Source organism: Rhagoletis pomonella, unplaced genomic scaffold, assembly GCF_013731165.1.
Source record: "Rhagoletis pomonella isolate Grant_MI unplaced genomic scaffold, Rhpom_1.0 Rhpom_scaffold_00006, whole genome shotgun sequence".
Classification (NCBI taxonomy): Eukaryota; Metazoa; Arthropoda; class Insecta; order Diptera; family Tephritidae; genus Rhagoletis; species Rhagoletis pomonella.
Window position 1 is genome coordinate 1,054,298 of NW_023458560.1, and position 10,015 is coordinate 1,064,312.

The following is a 10,015-nucleotide window of genomic DNA, read 5'->3' on the forward strand; positions in this document are numbered from 1 at the left end:
ATTTTCAAGCTAAGACACGTTTTTTAGACTAAATCTGACTACTTCGGACTATTTCTGGGAGAGAAGGAACGCAACTATTGTGTCTGGGGGAACGTTCGGCCCATCGGATTGGTCTGGCTGTTCACCAAAGGTACTAAAATAGTCTCCTAAGTATTGGATATAAAATTTGGAACTGAGAACATAAGATAGCTTCAATAATTTTTTTGCGAAAGTGTCTGGCAATACTAAATATTGATTTTTAGAAATATTCTTTAAAACATATCACAGAAATGAAATTTTGATACTAGGTAATGCTGACCTGGTACAACGCTTGGCAAAGGAATTTACTATTAAATTTCAAAATCAGAATTAACAGCATTTAGGGCAGGTAAGCCTCAGATGGGTTCTAACACCAAAAAGTGGTTTTTGTGAAAAGTGCAGATAGAGGGCATTGAATATACGCCCTCGATATATAAAAACTAGCAATTCGAATTTAACGTAGGTAAGTAACTTTGCTACCTGCTACCAGAAAAGACCCGCCTGCCCAAGCAAGTAGAGGTGTCAAACTATCGATAGTCACACCATCGATAGTTTTCAGAAAAACTATCAATATTCACGATAGTCTCGAAACAAACAAAACTATCGATAGGTTGCTTTGCTTGCTCTGCGATAGCCGTTTTTCGTGTGCGCGCAGTGATATGGTTGAATTTGGAGAGTCTCCTTTCTTCACTTTCTTTTCGCAATAGCCAAAGTAGCAAACGCAGAGAAGCTCCTCATCACAATCGGACGATTGTACACTAGAGCAAAGTCGGAATGTTAATACTCTCACCCCCTAGGTTTGTTCTATATCGAAAAAAAGTATAACCATTTTTTTATTTTGAAATCAAAGACTATTTAGAGGTCGCTCAAAGCGCTCGAAGTTTTCCATGTATTTTTATATGGGAAAGAAACAACTTATGGTAGAAATGGTATGGAATTCTTGAAAATCAATATTTTTCTATTGGAAACTCTGGTTCTCTTCAGGAGACTTCCAATAATAATACCCAATTGTTTATTTAACCATTTCTTTAATATTAACGATTTTGTATTTCCTAGGGGATGCGAGCATTAAAATTCCAACTTTACTTTATCACATGCATTTACACCCATTTTTCCTCAATTTCAACTTACTTCAAGTAGGTTACAATGGTATCCAAACAAAATTTTGGAATGTATTTTTAAATATGCCAAATCTTCATATCAAATTTGGGCGGAAACTTTTTGCGATACTATCCACTATATATATATTATCGAATACTATCGATGGTTTGACTATAGTTGGTTTTGCAGATCACCCAGTGCCTTAACTATTGAAATCCATAAGGCTTTGCCAAATTTATACCGATTTGAAAGCGATAGTGTCATCTAAAATATCATTTTAGGCTTTTTGTTACTTTATATACCAAAGAAAGAATGCCCCATATGTATCTATTTATACATATATAGTGTTTCTTGAATTATTCGACTTTTGCAGAATATGAACCATATTTTATGGCTGATGGACAATATAATTTATTCGCCGTTGGATATAAAAAACAATAGCAACACCTTCCAGTGGTACCTGAAAATGCCTTCTGTATTCGAAGAACATCGGCTGATTGTTTCTGACAAGACCATTGAGTATCAAGAACGCCTTAAGAAGCGCATCGAGGCTTTTCGACGTGAGTTACAAAATTACTATGAACAGGTGCAGGACTATGAGAATTGGGGTGATATCAAGCATCTGGCACGTTATAAGGTGGCATAAGCTTTTATAAAATATATTTACAACTGGGTAACCAGTAAATAAAATCTCTTGTTTTGCAGCGTAGAGCAAATGTCTTGGATTCTCGTTTGGTCGCGGCTATGGATACAATTGATCGTATTAATGAAGAGGAAACTGCTTATGGTTGGGATCTCACCCAATATCCCATACGTAAGAAGACGCACGACCAGCTTAAACCATTCAAAACCTTGTTCGACACCAGCCAAGAGTTTATGGAGAAACAGGACGCGTGGATGCACTCACAAGTTGGCACATATGATCCAGATGAAATTGAATCTGATTTGGCGAATTTCTATCGCGTTATACAAAAGTTAGAAAAGCAAATGAGTGATAAACCAGCAACAGGGCAGTTAATCAAAGATGTAAGTATATGAAATAAGAAGCCGCTGAGTCTTTTAGAGGCAGATTACACGGTAAAACAAAAAAAAAAAATTGGAATATACATGCTTCCATGGCCAAAATAACAGAAACGCCTTATTTTGATCAGTTTTGGCTATATTTCTTCTATTTAATTAATATTTATTATTATTTTTTTAAAAGTGCAGCTCATTGTCTAACAAAACCTATATAAATTTATTTTTCAAACTTCGTGCAAAATTTTGCAAAGTTGAATCTAAATTTTCAACTTTTAAATCACAATTTTTTGAGCGCATATAAAATCATATTTCAAACTTTGTGAAAAAATTATAAAATTTTAAACTTTTTAATCAGATTTTCAAGAATTTTTTTGAGTATGTAGTTTTATTGTCCATAAAATTTTAGTGAAATAAAGTCTAAGTTTTAAGTTGCTAAAAATCGCGTTGATTTTTGAAAATATTTTTCCGACTGTATTACGCAATTTTTTCCATGCAGCAAAAATTGTCGAACATACATTTTATGGAGGAAAATGCGTAAAAAAATTGCCAAAAATCATCGCGATTTTAACACTTTATTATTATACTAAAGTTTAATAGACTATAGAACTGCATACTCAAAAAAATTGTAAGTCTGACAAAAAAATTCAAAATTCAGAATTTTTATAATTTCGACCATAACCGCCAAAGCGGCGTAAGCGACAAGAAGTAAATTTTTCAGTAGGCGTTTTTTTTATTAACACGGCAATTACTTTAGATACTAACGTGAAAGTCAATGAACAAGTTACGTTTGATGTTAGGTATATAATACTGGTGGTTTTATTTGCCCATATTTAATGAAACAGGTGATTTTGTCGCTTACGCCCTTTTTGCCGTCACAAAAAAAGGCTGCAGCACGCAATTGCGGCGGTTAAAAAAAAATTTTTTTTTGCATTAACAAAAACCATTTTGATGCCTTTAACTCGATTCTTTTATTCTTGTTATTAGGAAAACAACTTTTCAACACAAATACATACGTTATTGGTAAAATACTATTTCTCTATAAAAACTAATGCTGATTTCGTTTGTCCCAAAAAAATGTTGTTCTTCCATGGTGAAAAATGTGTTTCACTTTACACTCAACCCTGTAAAAGTGCATGTTTTGTCTACTTATCCTTATCAGGGTCACGCATTTCATAATATTGTTATTTTAAGCAACCTTCTGCTTTACAGGGCAACCATCTCCCCAGACAAAGCATCAAAGGGCAGAAGATGAGCCTTTTTTGCCCTCCTGGAGTGCAATATTTTAAGAAACGAACACAGAATTTTCCTTTTCTACTAACTCTTCAGAAGAACCGTAAGGTTTATCATAAAAATAGGTTAGAGAAAAGTGTAGATCATGCAATTATTTTTAAAACCCGTTATGACACTTTTGTTTCTAAGAGTCACCATTTCTGGGATATACCGACTCGATCGACATCCCTTTTGTAATAACTCATGTAACATATAAAATACTTTGAATTGAAGTTAATCATTTTACAAGTGGTAGTATACAAACTTCAGTCTTTATTGCAGGTGCCACGGGCCCTTTTCCAAGAACCCACATTATTAGTATTGATTTCATATATCTCCATACGAAGTTCCAGTACTTTACCACAAATACTTCCAGAGGTATGCAGTATGTTTGTATGGAAGGTGCCATGCACCTTTGTCTAATCGGGATAAAAACTACCCTATCTTTTAAGCCGGGCTAAATGACACCAGTATGCGAAATTTCATTAAGATCGGTTGAGTAGTTAAAGCGTGAAAGCGTAACAAACAAACCTTTCGCATTTATATCAGTATGGATTATCCAGTACTGACTATAAAATAATTTTTAGAATTGAGCATTTTTATACAGACCCAAATATGCAAACACAAAATATGACACCAGGGAATATAAATTTATTTGCCCTTGATTGGTTGTGATCAACGGAAAACCAATATTAAGTAAAAAATTACGCACTGATCACGCGTTTTCTCAGGAAGATTTTCAGCAATGATAAGTAGCACATTGTCCTTTAACCTGGGATTCTTCTGCTGAAGAATTGAAGTATATTTTATACCCATAAATGTAAAATAAGTACCGCTTAACGACTACCACCAGAAAATTCACGTTCTTTATTAAATACACGAAATTCAGTTACAGTTGTAAGCAGCCTTTTTTGTCGCATTTGGTAACTGGCACATTTATTTAATAGCTGCCATTTTATTCCTCAGAACCTACGAATGAATGTCTGAAAACCCCGAGCTTTAGATCTGACCGCTCAAGAAGTTATACCTTAATAAAAAATAGATTATGTACGAGGGGCACTAGAAATTTCTTGATTTTCTCCATTTTATCAAGTAAACTGGTAATTTAAACCGCTAGTTTTGTTTTGAATAACTATTTATTGATATCTACACATATAAGTAGTATTAACGAAAGTATAAAAACCGCATTTGGTAGTGCAACTGCTTTGTGGCGGCAACCATATGCCAGTACGCAAAATGTCCTTGTCTTAAAAGATTTCCCCATATACCTACGTTCTAAATATGAACCAAATAGGACTATAAATACGGGATTTTCAAATATCTCGACTCCTGCACCACCTATCGGATTAACTCATCTTTCGTATTGCATTGTCATCGGGTTCTGAACCAACTGTGAAGTTTCAAGTCTCTAGGCCATGGGGAAGTTGATCGAAAATTGATTGCAAGAGTTGCCCCTAACAAACATGCATATCGTTGTTTAAAGTGCAAAACCGCGTATCAAAAAAATGCTAAACCGCGTATCAAGATAATGCAAAACCGCGTATGTGAATTATGTAAATTATTTTCTAGAGAATAAAAACACTCATATTTCAAAATGGTTCTTTTTATTTCTGACTAGTATATTTCAGGACGAATGCATAAGGATTGAGCCAAGAGCTTGTGTGATCAAATCCAACTTTTGGCAGCAAATGTCAGTTACGCGGTTTTGCAGAATGACGATACGCGGTTTTGTACTTTAAACGACGATATGTATATACATACATACATACACATCAAGTGAAATACAACCTTGTAATAAATAAACTCTCACCAAAAAAATGTAACGATTCCCCTCTTCAATGAAAAATTGTTCACGGAGAAAAAGGCTTAACCGACACTGCGGGGACAAAAAAATGTAAACAGAGTACAATTAAGCACTTAAGCCAAAATTGCTTTCGCTATAACTTTGTAACGGTAATGAAATTTTCACAGCTGGTGCGAATGTGGTAAGTAATCGATTCTGTCAAAAACTGATAATCGAACATTTTGTCGCTTACGCCCTTTTGGCGGTTAGGGCTCGATTTTTGCACAAAGTTTGAAATATGAATTTATATGCAAATAGAAAAAAGTCATCCAAATATATTTCTCTATGGTCTGGCGACTAATATTTGCTGGCCAAAACTTGAGAAGTAACCAAATTGATTTGAAACTCTGAAAACTGTTTTAGAGGTTTTTAGGTCGGTGATTTTGAATATGATGTCGGATTTTTGAAATTCAAAATGGCGGAGCCAATATGGCGACCAGATTTTATAATTTTTTCCTTTTCACCAAAAACTTATACATAAGGGACATAAGGAAAGCATGGACATTACCGACGATAAGGTGGACGTTCATGCTAGTTTTACATTTTCTTTGTGCTCTACGCTCCAAAGTGAGTTGGTGGTGAGGGGGCTGTGTATTACAGGCCTGCAGGTCCCAGGTTCGATCCCGGTTGGAGCAATTGCCAAAAAAATTTCGTTTTTATTGTTACTTAAATTACTAACTAAAAACTACTTAGAAAAAAATATAGAAGTTATAAGCGAATAAAAAAAATAAATGAATATTCTACAGGCCGTGGTATTCGAACCTACGACCTCGCGGCTCGTAAATTCTCGGCGTTAATCCGGATCACCGTTGCCGTCTGTCTATGCTTTAACTCATTACGTCATCTTTCAATGGTCATAGTTTCTGAAGGAAAAATCGTGAAGCACAACTCGAAGGCGCATTTTAAAGGGTAAGAATAGCACTAACAGCCGGTTTCACCAGCAATTTAAATGGAAAATGATTTTTTATTTACTGTCAATCTCCATATAAAACTCAGAAAATTATAATTATTTTTCACTTAAACTGCTTTCGTAAAATTGACTGTAAATGGCATAGAGCAAACAGAAGTGGCCATTAAAGCCGTTTTTCGTGTACTTAACCACGAAAAACCTCAATATCTTGGAGCAGTTCTAAGCTCGAGCTCGAGTTCTAAGCAGAAAATTACTTCTGAAACGACCTACAGCTGCACAGAAACATAAACTTTCGAATCTGTATTTTTAATTTCTTTGGATGTCAAACAACAAAGCTGCTAGAGCTGACAGCCTTTCAGCTGAGCTATTCAAGTGCGGTGGCGAAAAGTTGATACGGTGCATGCATAAACTCTTATGCAGAATATGGTCAGATGAACCCATGGCCGACGACTGGAATTTAAGTGTGCTCTACCCAATTCACAAGAAAGGCGACTCCGACATTTGCGCCAACTATCGCGGGATCAGCCTTCTAAGCATAGGTTACAAGGTCGAGCGTATTGTGTAAAAGACTGAAGCCCACCGTCAACGAACTGATTGGGCCTTATCAGTGTGGCTGCCGACCTGGCAATTCCACCATATTCCAGGTATTCACAATACGCCAAATCTTTGAAAAGACCGCGAGAAAAGGATCGGCACTCACCACCTATTTGTCGACTTCAAAGCCGCTTTCGATAGACCTAAAAGGAGTTGCCTACACACCGCGATGTCTGAATTTGGCATCCCGCGAAACTGATAAGGCTGTGTGAAATAACGCTGAGCAATACCACCGGCTCCATCAGAATTGGGAAAGACCTCCCTGAGCCGTTAACGGCCAAACGGGGTTTCAGACAGGGTTACTCCCTTTCATGCGATTTCTTTAATCTGATGTTGGAGAAGATAATAATAGCTGCAGAACTGAACCGTTCAGGAACGATTTTCTACAAGAGCGTGCAATTGCTGGCGTACGACGATGACATCGACATCATCGGTAGCAACAACCGCGAAGTCTATTCTGCCTTTTCCAAGTTGGATAAGGAAGCAAAGCGAATGGGTCTGGCGGTCAACGAGGACAAAACGAAGTATCTCCTGTTATTAAACAAACAGTCAGCTCATTCCCGCCTTGGCACCTACATCACTGTTGACAGTTATAATTTCGAGAAAGTAGAGAATTTCGTATAACACCGATAATAATGTCAGCATGGAAATCCAACGCAGCATCCCTATTGCCAACAACTGCAATTCAGGAGCAAAGTCCTCTCTCGACATATGAAAACCACACTCTATAAGTCACTTATCATGCCCGTGTTGGTATATGGCGCAGAAGCATGGACAATAACAACATCCGATGAGGCGGCTCCTGGAGTATTCGAAAAAAAGATTTTGCGGAAGATATACGGGCCTTTACGCTTTGGCGATGGCGAGTACCGCAGACGATGGAACGATGAGCTGTATGAGCTTTACAACAACATGGACATAGTGCAGCGCATTAAAATACAGCGGCTCCGCTGGTTGGCCATGCCGTTCGAATGGACTCCGACGCTCCAGCTCTGAAAGTATCAAACTCGGAACCCGCTGGTGGCAGTAGATGAAGAGGGAGGCCGCCATGCGTTGGAATGACCAAGTGGAGAAGGACTTGGCTCCACTTGGCATTTCCAATTGGCGTCAGTTGGCACAGCAGGGAAACGACTGGCGTGTTTTGTTGAACTCGGCCAAAATCGCTTAGGCGGCTACAGCGCCAAATAAGGAGAAGAAGACATGTAAAATCGCAAGTCTACTGAATTCATTTCATTTCATCTCATTTTCATTTCATTTATTTCATTTTCTTAATGCATACAGATTAACACAGTATTCTAAATTCATGTTGCGTTCAATAAGTACATCAATGCTGCATTAGAAAAATTGATGGCATTATTTATATTACAAAGTAAAATTGTTTTAAATGCCAATTTCAGTGAATAGTAGTATACATTTTGTGGGGTGAACATTGAAAAATAAAAGTAAACAAATATTGTAATAACGTTAGAAAGAATCAATACAAAGAGTCGATACAAATCCAAAAAAACTATGGTGAAATTTGACACTTTTTGGAATAAACTGAGATTTCTTATGACAGAAGCAGGAAGTGAGTTGAACAATTTACAAGAGGCGTATATATAAAAACATCTAGAGTGAGACGTACGAGCAGGCGGAACGTGAACAATTGGAAGCAAGTTCCTGCGCAGGTTATAAATTTCTGATGGAAGACTTTTCAAGTATCCAGATTTGATGAAAAAAAGTTTTAAAACTTTAAAACAGTATAAATATCGCACCGGCAATATATTAAGCATTCTAAAAAATTGCATAGAGTGAGTTTTACGATTTGCGTTACAGATACGTCTAATTATGCACTTTTGAATTGTGATGATGGAGGACAATTTACTAGCCGAAGCACTACCCCAACAGCTGATACCGTATTGCAGCTTCGATTGAAATATTCCGAAGTAAACCATTTTTAGTGTAGAAGTAGAACAAAACTTTTTAAGGCGGTATAAATGACGAATGGTGTAGAGAAATTATTGTTTTAGCGTATTTAAATGTTCAGAGAAATGTTAAGCGGTTGTAAATTACTACTCCTAGGTATTTAAACTTTTCAACATTTTCAAGCTGAAAACAAGTATCGTCGCAGTTGACGGTGCACGCGAAAGACTTTTTTGACTCATTCAGAGAGCACTCATGATTATGCAAATTAAAACGCAGACGATCTGAAGAATGAAATAAAATATCACAGTTTGGGTATTCTTTGGCAACGAGGCTAAAGTACATAAGCTTAGTTTTACTACTTACAGACAGTTTATGCAATGCAAACCAGATTCTCAGTAGATGTATGTCGTGATTAATGTCGAATATTGCTTCAAAGTAGCTCGAAGTACAATAAGCAATGGCAAGGTCATCAGCAAAAGCAGTTACTTTGCCTTTCAGTGGCAAAGAAAAAATTTAATTGATATAAATCAAAAATAGTACTGGACCATGAACTGAACCTTGGGGTACGCCCAGATGAACAGGCTCTAAACTACTATAGCTATTTGCCACTTTGACTTTTTGTACTCTGTTCGAGAGATAGGATTTAAACCACTTATGCATAAACCCTCTGAAACCAGCGCTAAATAGCTTTTTTAAAAGTATATCTCTATATACCATATCGAAAGCTTTTGTAATGTCAACAAAAAGTCCAGCACAGATATTTTCACTGTCCAAGCCCTGGTAGATGTACGAGCAAAAATCTAGTAGAGCATCTTCCGTAGAAAGTCCCGAACGAAAGCCAAACTGCATTGGGCTAAAGAATTTCGACCTATTAAGATAGTCTACAATTCTATTTTTAATAACTTTTTCAAATACTTTTGATATTGTCGAGAGCAAAGATATAGGCCTGTAATTATTTGCTGGAATTAAAATAGCGCACTTCAAATCTTCTGGAAAAACACCCTGTGTAACACTAGCATTGAATAAGTATTTAAGTATATCTACTATATTAAAGGATATGCATTTTAGTATTTATTGGAAATACCGTCATCACCGCAAGAACCTGATTTATTTAAAGTTTTGATTATGTTAGTTAGTTCTAAGCTTGAAATTGAATTAAAAACAAGTAAGAAAGTCTAAGTTCGGGCGGAGCCGAACATTAAATACCCGGCGCAAGTATTAAATATATGTTTTTTTCACCCTTCCGAAACCTTCCGCTAGATGGTAAGCCGAGGTGTATCAATTTTGAGTAAATTAGCGTCCTTCAATTTCGAAATATTGAAGTTTCAAGCATTTCTTAAATTTACCGTTACATG

The 10,015-nt window shown here is 36.4% G+C and overlaps 1 protein-coding gene across 1 annotated transcript in view; it reads left to right on the forward strand.

Moving 5' to 3' along the window:
- LOC118740302 (dynein heavy chain 7, axonemal) overlaps window positions 1-10,015 on the forward strand; it is a gene marked incomplete at its 3' end in the record, with an annotated part of 183,209 nt that overhangs the window by 19,177 nt on the left and 154,017 nt on the right. Inside the window, 2 exon segments of the mRNA XM_036471785.1 lie at window positions 1,493-1,756; window positions 1,825-2,145. Of these exon segments, the coding sequence (XP_036327678.1) occupies window positions 1,493-1,756; window positions 1,825-2,145 (585 nt within the window).